Source organism: Schistosoma haematobium, chromosome 1 (genome assembly GCF_000699445.3).
Source record: "Schistosoma haematobium chromosome 1, whole genome shotgun sequence".
Classification (NCBI taxonomy): domain Eukaryota; kingdom Metazoa; phylum Platyhelminthes; class Trematoda; order Strigeidida; family Schistosomatidae; genus Schistosoma; species Schistosoma haematobium.
The window spans coordinates 88,737,837-88,752,092 of record NC_067196.1 but is presented as its reverse complement, the minus strand read 5'-3'; the positions used below and the strand labels follow the sequence as shown (position 1 = coordinate 88,752,092).

The window sequence follows — 14,256 nt, the reverse complement described above, 5'->3', positions numbered from 1 at the left end:
TGTTTGAATCAATGATAATGTGATGTGTGCTACTGAGTTTGACAGATATGAGAAGTGCGTATCATCATTCGAAAGCGAAATGTCTCGTTGCAGAAGGTTAAGAAGATTGAAGAGAAGTGAACGAAAATAAAAAGTGATCGTTGTAGAAATGAAGGAACAATCAAGTCTAAGACAAATGATTGATATTTTGCAAATCAAGTATTTACTGTATGGTTTTCAGATTTTACTAAGAAATTCTATAATTTTGTGTTCAAATGTATTTGGTTGTCCTCCACTGATGTTCTCATTCACTAAAAGTATACCGTAGTCGACTAAACGCTAGACACTCTTATGGTAATGATCATCGATAAAATTCTTCTACATCCTGCTGTTTGGCGTCCTTACTATATTACAAGCATAAATGTTGCGAACCTCTTATGTGATACCTCCATCATGCGCAAACATTATTGTTTCTATATTTCTACATTTGTAACAAGTCTATGTTCATATAAGTTCCTGATTATGTTTAACGAATTGATTTATAAAGAAGATTATTTTAGACATTTCGACCATTCTGTGTATTCTACTATGATAACAGTGTTGTTTCATTCCTTGGTGTTTTCAACTTTTTTTCTTCTTTATAATTATGGATGATAACGTGAATCTTGTAGTTGAACGAAAATAAGCTAATAATACACCAATTATTCAATCTCTTTGTAAAGTCGACATTTTAAACTTCGCTTCAAAAAGAATTACCAGAACGTAATGATAGTAGTCTTTTCCAATTTCGTTTTAAATTGTCAAAGCTTGAGATGGTGGAGATTTGTAGCTCAGGTAAATGATTTCGATGAAGTTTTGTTCTCTGATCTGGATGGTTTGGTCGTGGAGCCTTCATCGTTCTTCTTCTGGACAACATCATCAGCATAAAATTCAGGTAGAAGTGAAGTGTTCGAATGTTTCCACATATGGTTCACAGCTTTTCCTGTACACCTCGGTGTACAGGTGTATATATCAGTTAAATTAATGCTATTTAATTACATTCAATTCTCTTCTACAAACTAAACACATGATATAATCCTTTTTAAAGAGGATTGTATGTTTTGATGATTGATAACTAATAAGGAGCTATGTTTGAAGCGATTACGAGTTCACTAAATTTGCGAACGGAACAAAGGACTTCTGACCAAATACCAATAAACTAGCTATTCTGATGCGTCACAGCCCCGCTTACTAGAGAGGAAAGTCGAAGTTCGAACGGGGAAGTATATTCCACAAAAGCCAGAAACACGAGCGATGACGACAGACACAAATCAAAACGTATACATACAGCACAAAATCGTCCTTGGGAATCATTACAAAGTACCATACTAAAAGACACAACGGACCAATAGTGTTTAAAATTCTCACAAGTGGGAAAAACAACATGAAAGTGAAAAGAGCGCTTTCGGCGCGAAAACAAAGAATTTACAAAATTAGGACCTTTTTCAAGTGAGTTCTGGGGATCTAACGTCCCCAACATAAGGTATATGTTTCACTGATAGTATTGTGTTCTAAATTGATGCCGCCTCTTCATTATACATTTATTCGGATCATATGCTTTAAATTACTGACAACTCTCTGATAAATAATCAATCAAAATGGTTTATGAATAACATCTTTTTTTAAGTGACTTGTATGTTTACATGTTATCTCCCCTCTGTATCAACTTGATCATGTTTCTAATTTAGTGCACATCCTGTAATTATTTTCAGAATATAGATATGTTTATGATCACTGATTCATCTCCGTTCAAAAAGCATAGAACACACAATAGATACCAATATTTTCAAGTTAAATCTCTATGCATGCAAAGTATCATTTTAAACTAAATTTTGGACTTCATCTTACACACTATTGAGTCATATGTTGACGTCGGAATTCTACATTTACCAATATTCACACAAACTGTCTTAATAAATCTACGAAATGACTGTGGGAACATTTGTATTATGTAAGTCATATACGTATACAAAAAAAACTTTGTTCTCACAACTATTTGAATGTGTTGAATGTATGAGATGGTAGTGAAGTTTTGTAACTCAGACGAATGATTCGATTGAAGTTTTATTCTCTGAGCTGAATGGTATAGTTGTGTGGCTTTCATCGTTCTTCTGAATAACGTCATCAGCATAAACTTGAAGTAGAAGTGAAGTATTCAATTTTCTCCACAAAAGTCTCGCAGTTCATCCTTGTCCTGTCAACCTCGATCTTGACTGATCCACGATCAAACCATCCAGCTCACAGAACAATACTGTTTTAGTGATCGTTGTTCATATGTTCACCTTGTTATCCGATTTCGAGATTATCAACTCACAAAAAGGATTTACTATTAAGATCAATACTCTGACTAATCACATGTGGATTTGTGCACTATATTCAATTGTCTTTCTTGTTTAACTCTTCCAAAATCATTTCATCTTACCAAATAAATGAAGTTATTACTTTTTAATTATCAGCTTCTGTGCAAATATAATGTTATCCTAAAAGTTCTGTCTTCTCAACAGATATCCTGTCTACTCATAATTTTATTCTTTGAGTCGTATAAGAACCATCAATCTTTCGTAGATAAAAACTATCGTAAACGAACTGGAAACCTTAATGCCTTACACCTTCTTGTAAAGAAACAACATAATAGGTTGTACTTTCTGAAATTAATCATTACTACTAGTAAAGATGTATCAGGAGTATGATAGATTTTACATGTTTCTACATAAGACAAGATACTTATGCAAAAATGGTTGGTGGATAGTAGTGTAATCCAGTAAGCACGTTTAATTCTATTTGGGATTTGTCAGCTTCATGTAACTGCATCCAAGAGTTGATGTTCAATCCAGGACTCGAACTCAGCACCGTTTCCTTCAAATGCCATTATTCAGTATCTTTTATGTATTTCACTATAATTTTTTGAGTTGTAATTACCAAAATGTATACTAACATAATCAATCTGAGAGAAAATGCCAAGTAGGTTGTAAATGGCACGGTACCAAGAACTGGTATTATATACATGGTTTTGTCGGAAGTGTTTGTGTCGATGATAGTGATGATCATAGGTATCCATTATCCGTTTGTGAAGTGGTGGCATTTCGGCTAAATGAATACACCTTCAACAAAAAGTTATGACTTAAATGTTACAAGGTTTATTTTACAGCTGAACAGTATCCATTATCCTATCTTAAATAACATATATGACTGAAAACTTAGTAACACAAACATATACCTTGTCATATCATAAAAAAATTCCTACTTTATGGCCATATTCAGATATCATCTAAATTAATTGATTACTTAGCGATTATCACTTTTAGAAAATCAAAATCTCACTCCTAATCGAATTCCATGTATTAAGTTTCCAACTACAGAACTATGGGTTACAGATCCGAATTTCCACTTTGATCATTTATTCACTCCGATTCAGTTTCAAAGATTCCTGATAAATGCCTCTAGTTATCAAACAAACAGTCTCAGTGGTACAGTAGACAAACTGTTTATTATTATTATTATTATTATTGTCATGAGTCGACTTCTTGTTTAAATCGATCGATTAACATGTTCGGTTATTTTTCTTCTTGAATAGGTGTGTTTCTTAAAATATATTAAACCTTCAATGTGTTCAGTCGTATTGATTTCCAATTTGACGAAAGTAAATGAACGAAATGTGAAGAAATCAATAAAGTAATAATAATAATAATGGTAATAACAATAAGCTTTATTATTACTGTCATCTTGTCGGTTCTAACTTGTTATTATTTGTTTGAAAAAAGAAATACACAATGTTTTCTTCTTTAATTATAGAAATTAGTCATCATCATTGTAACAATGATAAACAGAACTGTTTTCATTTATTAGTTAAAATTGAAATTCGTTTATTTTTGATGAAGTTTTGTTTTTGGTTGACCAAACCATTCAGCTCAAAGAACTAAACTCTATCAAAATCATCCATCTGTGTTAAAAATGATTTCCATCATGTCAAATTAGTCTTATTTTTTCGTTTAACTGTTCAGTGATTTTCTGTCTGATAATCGCGTAATGAATAAGGAATGAATGAATGAATGAGTAGATTAGACATGTTGTTGATGAATTCGGTTTTGAACATACTTTCAAGGTATCTTGGCAAGTAATATCAAATTAATCTAAGGTGAAAAGTTATTGATACAATGCAGTCTAAATTTTGTTTTATCTACAGTAATTAAACATCAATTGAAAAGGAACATCTCATTCAATCGGTTAGCTTATGATTAAAAAAGATCTATTAAGTGTTAAACGTTAGATAACAAAAGATTGAATAGTTTTCACACTACCTAAACTATATATATTCATGTAATTTATCCTGAAGAACGTCAGTCAGAAACACCTCAAGACCTATCAGGCGTATACAACACAAGGAGTGAAATATGGAGGATATTGACATGAAAGTCTTACTCACTGCTTTCTCACGGTGAGAGTGTTGTTTACGAAATTTAGAGGACGAAAGGAAAATATTCGGTGCCTTAGCCAGGTTAGTGGGTATGGAGTATCAACCCATAGGAGTTGGAAAACCGTAATTCCAAATCAATGAGCTCCAGTATCGTAAGCGGACAAATGGTCTATGAACATATTATTTGTCACGGGCTATCACAGGACTGCATCTGCTGACGTTTTTCCACTTCCATGCGGATTAAACCTTTAGGTCAAAGGTTTAGGGAGTGGCCCCTTAAAAAACCATCTCACACAAATCGAATGTATTTTGTGGTGCATATATATTTGGTGCCTTCTTGTACCAATATTTATGTGTTTAAATAATAAATAATAAACATGATGAAAAGAAAAGAAGGTAAGATACCAGTGAGGATTTCTCAATGACCAATAGTTTGTTCAACATTGTGGGCATCCTTTTTTTAAAAGTGTGAATTAACACAAAACACAGGTCAAGCAGAACTTCCTGCTACTTGACTACAGTTACCCAACATTATAAGTTTAATGAAAATACAATTTTTTCTCTTGGCAACACAATAAATTAGTCAAGATGGTGAATTTAAAAAGCAAATCACACAAACCAACTTATTATAACCAACTAATAGTTTCACTAATTAGATTGTAAATGACAGACAGTTGTTCAAATCAATATAAGCAGTATTAATGTACGTTTAAAATACGTAATAGGGGAGTAGGATGGTAGGGAGTCTACATTCATCACAGTTCTAGCCTCTATCAACACGAATTTCAAAGTAATCACACTGAACGTAATTATGGACTTGAATAAGTTGTGTGTTTTTTTGTCAAGTAGAACAACACTTTTAGTTAAATATTAGAAGTCATCTCCCTTTAAACTTATCTCTCCCACTGAGTGAAATATAAGATTTAAAGATAGTAATTAATATATTTTAATAAAATGGAGTTTTACAAAAATAATGAATTTTGTTGTCATACCTCACGAGTTCATTTTAGTTTGGTGACCAACGAAAACTAGGGAAAAAAATTGAAAGTTTGTTATCCTACGATGGTACTCTTCAAGATTGCGTATAGGCAAACTAATTGGGAAACGAAGATAGAATCTTCAAGGCTTTTCGGTGAACGCTTAACCTATAGATCACTCAATGATAAGGAGTCTTATACAAGAACAAAATAACGCTCCAGCTATCCCTGGTTTTCAATGGTTCTATGAATAAAGTTATTCCGTCATGAAAAAATTAGTTGATGTATAAGTAATCATAAGTAATCAGATCAAGTTCTATTGTACACTGTCTTAACGATTTATACTAGTTTCAATACAGTGTTTTGTTTTATTTGCCTTTAATAAAATTACTGAATGTATAATTTGGATTACAATGTCATCGGAATGAGTGAATTCGGAAACGATTTTACAGAACAATGAGGAAACAAATTCTATTGAATGTTATTATACTGTTGAAAAAACCAAGCTACAGCTGATTGATTAGTGTTATCTTCTAAAAACCAAGGTGAAACACAAGCTCAATCATATTTATAAACGCAAACATCACAGCGGCCAAATAAAACAAACAGAATTCGAGTATCATGGAATAGTTAAAGTTGACAGAGTGAGCTATTGGTTAGTTACTCAAAAGTAGGGAGATCAACCGAAAGCCTCAAGATTCCAGAATCCTTCTCTGAAAGTCCATTGAGTTCATACTCTATTCAACTCTAACGCTCTACGTTAGGTTCCTAGCTAAAATCAATTGAAGATGTTAACTATGCCTTTAGCAAACAAGTATTTCGTTAAGTTTACTTTATACGAACAATAGTGAAAGTAAAGTGTGTAAATATTATTTGTAGAATACATATGTTTAACAACTTGATCTTTAACTTAAGAGGTGCGGCTATTAAAAATTATGATTACTACTAATTACTATCATATAATCAAAAAAATATGATAACCAGTTTCGTCTTTCCGTAAATTCTATAAACAGTCACAAACAGACAAACACTAAACAAGTTCACAATAAATAAATAAACCGTCAAGTTAGGCTGCAACACTTTCAGGTGCTGGATTAGCGGTACGAGTGCGAGATCAAAAATATCGAGTTTGATTTCCAGTCGCGGGGTTATAGATGAAAACTACTGAGTAACGCCGTACTGTGACAAAACATCTGTTCAGTACTTCAAAGTTTTCAGTGGTGATCTAGCTAAGATCAGTTCATAACTTAAACTATGGGGATTCTATAATCTCCACTAATCCCTATTTATCAATCCTGTAACAATCAGTAGCATAAATATTTGAGTTTATCATATCTTAATTTGATTGGCGTATAACGTTTGTAGTCACAAAAATATCATAGAAACGACATACTTCCATTTAGAAAATGTCTAAATTCAAGCTGATTATCTCAAGATTACAAACTATAATAATATACACATTATTGTAAACATATACACACTACACAACAAAGGAATTCCATATGAATATTGTAAATAGAAAGGCCTTTATTGATTATTATCTCAATAGAGCGATGTTCAGTTACATGGGATAATTAAAATGATCTACTCGAATGTCTTATCCTACCCTCTTTAAGTTCATTCATCCCAATTTACAGATAGTCAAATGAACAAGGGACATAAGAATGGAATCTTTTAGAATCACATAATGATCTGAAGTAACATGTACTACAAGTATCAAACCAAAGGGAAATCAATAACGCTTCAATTCTGTAAGTGAATTATTGTTTACACTATATCTTTATTTTTATATAGAATGTTACATTGTTAATAAAATACTGAACGTCACTTTAGTTAAAAAATCATTTAGAAAGTCATTACGTCAATATATATACACTTGGTATTGTTTGCTTGAATCTTTCTATCGAGGTTAAAGACTGCGATTGATCAGTCTTTTATTGGTGTTCACTCTAGTACTCGAGCCCTGCACCATTCGCTTCAAACGCCATCGCGTTATCCACTCAGCTGCTGAATGCATTCTAACTTTCAAATTTACAGTAAACGTTTGCTCAAAAGATACTTCATCTGAGTGTACATTTCTTGATGAATAAACGTTTTATACTGTATAAGATGAATTAGTCATCAATTCAATTACTGTAAACTTTAAACTACAACTTCTACACTAATACAAATTTCTATAATTCAAATAAATGTATATTTTCATTTATTATAACGATGACAAACTTGACAATGATGAATTTTATATTTTTAAATCATTTTCCAAGAATTAATCATTCCCAAATGCATTTGTTGTTTTACTTATTTCTTCTCATTGTTGTTTTAGGACTGCGATTGATCAGTCACATATTGGCATATATACATCCTGTGTGCATTGTCTTAAATCACAAGTTTTTTAAGCTAAGATGAATAGTGGTTAGCAGTGGAATCAAGGATACCCATTTTGTCCTATTTAGAACTCGTCAGCTGGATGGACCTACATCCCGAGACTCGAACGTCAACTCTAGGATGCAGATACATCCAGTTCTTGAGTCCCTAATAGGATGAAACGTGCATCCTTGATTTCACTGCTAATCACTTGTCATCTTTGATTAATTATTCCTATTAGAAATAATTCATCAGTTACTTATACACAAATAATCAATCATAACAATAAATTAAATAAGTAATTTATTTCATACTTACTTTCAATAAAATTTCAGGTTTTTCAATTTCTTCAATGGATTTATCTAAAACTGATTTTGTATTCACGCAACCCATAATTTTTCTCTTCCTTAGATTAACCACATAGTAAAAAAAAAATTTTTTAATAAGAAAAAACACGTAGTGATAAAATTAATCCCAAAATTGTTTTCCTTTTTAAGAAATATCTTATTGATGATGATGATCAAGATAATGATCAAGATGATGATCAAGATGATGATGTCAACTTTTAGTTATATATGTAGTTACGAGATAAATTTTAGTTGTTTTCCATTGTATTTTTGTAAATATACGAAATAAAATTTTGAATATTGATTTTTTCTTTTCTTCATATTATACATCATTTATCATTCAATGATGGTTTCTTTATTTTTCTTTATAATGGAATGTTGTTCATGACCTATTATAAGTGTAGAATTTATTATGTGCTTATGATTACTATTTTACATGGTAGAAAATGAATTCTGACCAATGATATATGAGATCTATATATGTATATATAAGGTATTTCGTTATATACTTCAATTTGATTGGTCAATAAAATAATTTTAAATAAGAAGTAACCAATCAAAATTTAGTATTAAGAGTAAATTTGAACGTTAGGATTCATTTCATTGGTTTGAACTAAATATTGGTAATATAAAGTAATCTTGATATTCAACGAAATTTCTTATTAATTAACAGTTTTTTAGGTGAATGTTTCAGTATAGAATAACATAGACTAACTATAAATAAAAACTTTCATCTAAATTTGATCGAATAATTTTACAGTATTTGGGCGCCGAGTTAATATGAGACATTAAAGAGGAAAGAAGTAACATTTCCTTGAAAAAGCTTGGACCACATTGCCAGGCGAAAAGTTGGATTTACTTCAGATTCATTCGCTAAGATTTTACAAATAGATTATTCTTTTTTAATAGAATAATTATATTAATTAATTGGAAGTAACCAAGAAAAATAAATGCTTGAAGCCAGATTTTTAACTAGTTGGTAATCTTAATGTAATTGCTACTTCTTGACAAATTGAAATGACTTAAATAACTGATCAGGGAGGCGTTTTTTGAGAAATTTCATACACATAGTTCCCTTTATCATTTTGAAAAGAGCAAGAACAAAGATTCTAGCAGAATACAATGATGGCAATGGCTCCAGCAAACTTCAGAAGACTGGAGTTTGGCTGCTTACTAATCACCCTAAAGGATTGTAAGGTATCTACCTGATGTCCTGTATCAACTTTTATCCACAAAAATTTATTGACAAATATAAAAGGCCCAAGGAAAAGAAGACGGTAATAACTATGGTCAATAAAATGCCAGTATATATAAATCTTAACTTGAAAGGTGATGACGTCGCACAAATTATCAACAAGAGACTGAATACAGCGCTAGCCAGAACTTATCCGGCTGCTAAACTTTTAATTCTCTATAAAACAACATGTTCAATAACCCAATCAAAGATCGACAAGCAACCCTTTCAGGTTACCGCCAACTGTATTTATAAATTTACGTGTACCTGCCAAAGCAGCTACATCGGCCGAACTGAAAGGAGAGCATATCTTAGGTTCTTTGAACATGTTCCAAAAAGTCTTAGAACAAGGGAAAAAAAGACTCTGAACAGTGCAATCACCAAACATCTTCTTGATACAGGATATCAGGTAGATACCTTACAATCCTTTAGGGTGATTAGTAAGCAGCCAAACTCCAGTCTTCTGAAGTTTGCTGAAGCCATTGCCATCAGGCGTCAAAAACCTGACCTATGTATTCAAAAGGAGACGGTGGTTAATCTTTCCTTGCCCTGGTGACAAATATTCCTTCACTACACCATAAATTTTTTTTCTTTTTTCTTTTGCATTTATTACATCATTCACTCTATTTTATTTTTTTCAACTATCTTTCAAATTAATAATCTTTCAACTGAACTCTAATCACTGTATTCCTATCAATGTTTATTCATTATGTAATCGATTGTTTCTAACCCACTTTTGAACTGTTGTCACAATTAATGTTGTAGAATATTCTTTCACATTAGGTACATATTTACAATATTCAGTTAGCAATTTAAACCCATTATGTAATTATGATTTTTAAATATCACAGGTTGTAAACAGCTGATGAGAACCTACGAAATAAAAATGAATCCATGCTATTCTGCTAGAATCTTTGTTCTTGCTCTTTTCAAAATTGAAATGAGTGTAACCTAAAGTTATAGTGAGAAAAGTAATCGCTTGGATTTTGAAACAGTATTTAAAAAAAAATCATTTAGACTGATATCAATAGTGGATCTTAACCTAGAGCATTCAATCAGATTTATAGGCTAAACAAACATGATACTATTCAGCAATTTAAGTTCTACTGGAGATCATTAAGAGTCCAAATATCTGAAAGGTAACGTCATAAATTATTGCATCAGCTGAATTGGTTAGAACTTCAAACAGAAGATCAATTCTTGCAAGGCTGTAGACACGTCTAACTAAATCAATTATAGTTTTCTCTTGATTGTTTCGAAACCCAATAAATGGAACTTAGTAATTATTATTACAGAATCAAGTGAATTATCATTCATAAGATGAGATGTTTCTCCATGTAAATCCCAAAGAAAGGATGCTTAAGACAGTAAAAGAATCATTTCCTATAGAACTAAATCAACTAATTAAAAATAAACGTAGAAAATCTTCAAGTTTGTTTCACATACTGAAAATGTACGGAAGTTTTTGTGGTTTGATTGTAATAAGAATCACAGTAAGATTTCATCGCAAAGCGTTCACAGATCTTATGGGACGCAATATAAACTCTGTTTAAATAAACTTCAGAGGAATTCCAAACAGTTAACAGTTTAGTACCGAACATTGCACAAATTTTTATGATGTCAACTCATCAAAACCATCTTTCAGAGCAGCATTTAAAGCCGAGCGGGTTGACCTAGAATGAACCATGAATCGTCAACTTGTGCACTGTAGGGTCATTGGAAGTTCCGCGTTTCAAAGTAGACTCTTCATGTAAAGGTAACGTGTACAATCTAGTTCCAGTTTTCTTATTTTGTTTTATCCATATCTTTCAAGTGGGCAACTATCTATTATATTTCTAATCCGTAAACTATTTTTATCTCACTAATATTTTAGCTCCGTTAGCTGGATACCATCAGCAACAGCCTACTCTGAAAGAGAGCAAGTTAGCTTCCATCTGAAGATGAATTTATGAAAAGACGTTAGAGTTTGATTTAACATACACCATGGAAATCCCCAAACTGCATTACGAAGCCAGCCCTAACTGGAATCGTGAAGGGAAACAGAAAATAGGAAAGCCAAGGAACACATTTCATCATGAATTGGAAGCAGATATCAATATAATGAATAGCAACTGAAAACAATTGGAAAGGATTGTCCAGGATAGTGTTGGATGGAGAATGGTAGTAGGCGGCTTATGTTCCTCCACAATGAGTAACAGGAGTAAGTAAACAAGTAATTATCAATAGAATAAAAGATCACTCAAGATAATATAAATTGTTAGCTTCCGATAAATAATAGAAACTGATCATTCTGTTATCCTAATGAGTTGTTCATACTGTCATTTCTAATCATAATCCTCTACCGTTAAGCTTTAATCTGTTAATTTTATTCTATAATACCTTTTTTAATCTGTTAAATAAGGTCATACTCTATATCCTTTGAGTAATATTTCTCAATATGTACGTAGATATATATATATATGTCTTAATGGGTGTGCATGTCTGCCTGTTGGTATACTTTGCATTTAAATTATTTTCTTTTGAAGAGATTCACATAAAGAATCCTTAAACTGATTACACAAGGGAAAAATGAATATTGAAGAAATGATTCACCATGGCAATAGGAATGAAATGATAACTTGAATCAAACTTATGATTATAATAAAAGAAAATATTAGCATAATTATTAAACCATTAGAGTAGAAGCATTTGGCTTCTCTTTTTTTAATGAAATGATATATGCTCGGTAAATAATAAAAACGTTGAATTATAATTGATTTGTCTGGGATGTATGATCCTGTTGGGATATTCAGGAAAATATCCCAAAAATTATCCTGTTAAGCCTAATGCTATCCTTGGACATGAAATGGTATCATCTTATTGGTCAATATTTGTTTAACGTGTCATTTTCCTACTGGCCATTATTGTACAATGTTATTTTCTATTTTATGGTACGTTGTGGTCTGCTTGACTGGTATATAAACAAAGTATGTTTGAGATATAATGATTCATATATCCGAGGCTGAAACTTGTGTTCTGGACTCAACTGGCTGGGTTAGACAGGGAAGCGGGACCAATCAGAACCCTAGGTCGCTCTACGTGTTTGTGCGTCTTTGGTCTGATCAATAATTCGCTACCCCCTTAATCAGCAGCATTATTTTTTCACAGTTATAACAGATCCCTATTAGAACGTCCGATCCTACACACCTGAACGAGTCAAATAAATGAATTTATGAATAGCAGATTGTCATTATATGACTGCTAGAATGTTTTGAATTATAGACAGTTCTTTATTTGATTTGATACTTGTTAACCGCTTCTGGAAATTATTCAGAATTTGTTGTTAGTTAGTGTATTTTGGTTTATGCTTGTAACAAATTGATCACTTACGCCTTTGATTTCCGTAGAAAATATGCCACCGACCTGAGATCTACAATCAACTCTTTTCTGGACTCTCTTTTCCATTTATTTTCAAGTGCTATTTGTTTTTTTTATGTCTGACTTTGATTCGCAGTACAATAAGTTCACTGATCTTCCTTTTCTCCTTCTGCCCTGAGAATTCTAAGTAGAGGGCTGGCTCATGACAGAGTTCGATTATTTCCTCATGTCGAAGCTTGTTTGTTCTTTGTCGCAATAGGTTGTTGTCGATGGTGTATCTGGAATATATAGTGTGTCTAACCGTTTGTACATATCTGTCCGATTTGGATGATACTTTTTGTAGTTCTCCAAGTGTAATCTCCATACAATGGGATTGTTTTGACATTCATAATGGAAAGTTAATCATTTATACAACGATATATTAATGAATAATGATTCAAATGTTTAGTAATTCCCATTACGAGATATCGGTACGGTGTGCTATATGTGTCATCAGTGAGAATAAATGTTCATCTTGTAATATCGCTGGTCAATTTAAATCAGAAATATACACCAACAGATGTTAATTCAGTGATCTGGAAGTTAAATACCAGTCACAATTCATGATGGTTAAAAGTTCTATTACTGGTTAATTCCCCAGATGAGTAATTTTGAGCGGCTCCATACTGCTCAATAGTATACTTGTTCATCATTTCCTGGTTTTCACTGTCCTAGTTAATTGTCTTTCATAATATAATCTGCAAAGTAAGAACTAATATTCCATATCAATAAAATCAGTATTGACTGAATAACAGTTTATTTTCACTTTATAAGTTCTCATCACTGTGCAACAAGAATTCCAGCGAAATTCTATGCATCATTACTGAGTGTGATACGTTTAGATTATTGAACCAGATTGTGAAACTTTTGAAAATTAGTTAATTTACTACTGGAAATAATATTGATTACTACTTGACCCGTACGAGCAGTCTAGATTATTTATCGGTCTTGCTTACCGTCTAGCTCAGCCAGTTAAGTCCAGAACACCAATCTCAGCCTCTGCGATATGGATCCTGTATTTCAAACATACTAGGTTTATATACCAACCTAACAGACCACATCGTACCATAAAATAGGAAACAACATTTATGCAAGATTTGGCCAAATGTGTCTGTGAATGAGGGAGGTAGTAATTAATAGACAGGACATAATTCAAGAATGGTAACTCGTATAATAATAGTTCATAGGTCGAAATAAAGCTCATAATAAGAGGGACATGAATATGAATAGTTGAGTTATTTATCAATTATACGATAAAAATATACGTATAATAATGGTCCATAAATGGATCCCAAAAGTTACCATTCATTATTCACATCGGGATATAACAGAGATATATTAAGGAAAGCACCAAGATGCGTCACAATGCAAATCTTCACTTGGAATCCTCAAGGTCAAAGGAGAAGACGAAAACCAAAGAACACATTACACCGACAAACAGAAATATACATAAGAAGAATAAACAACAAATGTATTTAACTAGAGGTGAATGCCCAGGACAGAAAG

At 32.1% G+C, this 14,256-nt stretch overlaps 1 protein-coding gene across 1 annotated transcript in view; it reads right to left on the bottom strand.

Moving 5' to 3' along the window:
• The window catches only part of PDE8A (High affinity cAMP-specific and IBMX-insensitive 3',5'-cyclic phosphodiesterase 8A), a 142,109-nt gene that overhangs the window by 105,958 nt on the left and 21,895 nt on the right, over window positions 1–14,256 (bottom strand). Inside the window, exon 5 of the mRNA XM_051209972.1 lies at window positions 8,092–8,179. Coding sequence (XP_051075457.1) covers window positions 8,092–8,179 — 88 coding nt within the window. The remainder of the gene's footprint in view (window positions 1–8,091; window positions 8,180–14,256) is intronic.